The sequence below is a fragment of the Eimeria mitis genome, genomic scaffold (assembly GCF_000499745.2).
Source record: "Eimeria mitis Houghton genomic scaffold, Emh_scaff882, whole genome shotgun sequence".
NCBI classification, from domain to species: domain Eukaryota; phylum Apicomplexa; class Conoidasida; order Eucoccidiorida; family Eimeriidae; genus Eimeria; species Eimeria mitis.
In genome coordinates this window covers 10,537-11,506 of record NW_013576489.1, presented here as the reverse complement: position 1 = coordinate 11,506, position 970 = coordinate 10,537, and the positions used below count along the sequence as shown (strand labels likewise).

Genomic DNA, 970 nt, shown 5'->3' with positions numbered 1-970 from the left:
TAAACCCTAAACCCTAAACCCTAAACCCTAATCCTTAAACCCTAAACCCTAAACCCTAAACCCTAAACCCTAGTGACTTACTAGGAGGTTCCGCAGCTGCAGCAGGCTTAAACCCTAGCAGCAGATCCAGGCTGTCGGCCTGCACACAGTAAACACACAAACCCTAAACCCTAAACCCTAAACCCCAAACCCTAAACCCTAACACCACCCTTGAACACAACCCTTGGACCCCAGATGGTTCCCCGCATGCAACTGACTTGGCTGAGCGATGCTGCTGCTGCAGCATGCGTTGGCTTTGCTGCTGTTGCTGCTGCAGTTGTTGCTGCTGCTGCTGCTGGTGCTGCTGCTGCTGCTGCTGCTGCTGCTGCTGCTGCTGGTGCTGCTGCTGTTGTTGCTGCTGCTGGCTGCACGTCTAACAAGTCGTCCAGCAGCAAAGCTGAGTCTGCTGCTGCTGCTGCTGCAGTTGCTGCTGCTGCTGCTGCTGCTGTTGGTGCTGCGGGCTGCTCTAGCATCAGTAAATCCTCAGGAGGAGCAGCAGCAGCAGCAGCAGGAGGTGCTGTTGCTGCTGCTGCTGTTGCTGCTGCTGCTGCAGCTGGTGCTGCTGCTGCTGCTTCAGAATCATCAGCAGCAGCATCTTCCTGCTGCAGCAGCAGCAGCACTTCTTGCGCTATGGATTGCAGCTGCGGGGTTCTGCTGCAGTCGCTTATTTGCTGCTGCAGGTTTGCTGCTGCTGCAGCACGAAAGCTGCAGCGGTCCCCCGTCTGCTGCTGCTGCTGCTGCTGCTGCTGCTGCTGCTCGTGCTGCAGCAGAGCCTGCAACAAACATAAGAAACAGCAGCAGCAACAACCAACTCACCACACAGCAGCAGCAGCAGCAGCAGCAGCAGAAGCAACAGCAGCAGCGGGAGGAGGAAGCGCAAGACTACAGCACCCTTACAGCAGCAGCAGCAGCAGCAGCAGCAGCAACAGAC

General features: G+C 56.9%; 1 protein-coding gene across 1 annotated transcript in view; it reads right to left on the bottom strand.

The window, feature by feature from the left end:
• Positions 1 to 970, bottom strand: part of EMH_0024490 (uncharacterized protein) — a gene marked incomplete at both ends in the record, with an annotated part of 6,053 nt that overhangs the window by 1,346 nt on the left and 3,737 nt on the right. Inside the window, 3 exons of the mRNA XM_013502308.1 lie at position 6; positions 258 to 812; positions 931 to 970. Of these exons, the coding sequence (XP_013357762.1) occupies position 6; positions 258 to 812; positions 931 to 970 (596 nt within the window). The remainder of the gene's footprint in view (positions 1 to 5; positions 7 to 257; positions 813 to 930) is intronic.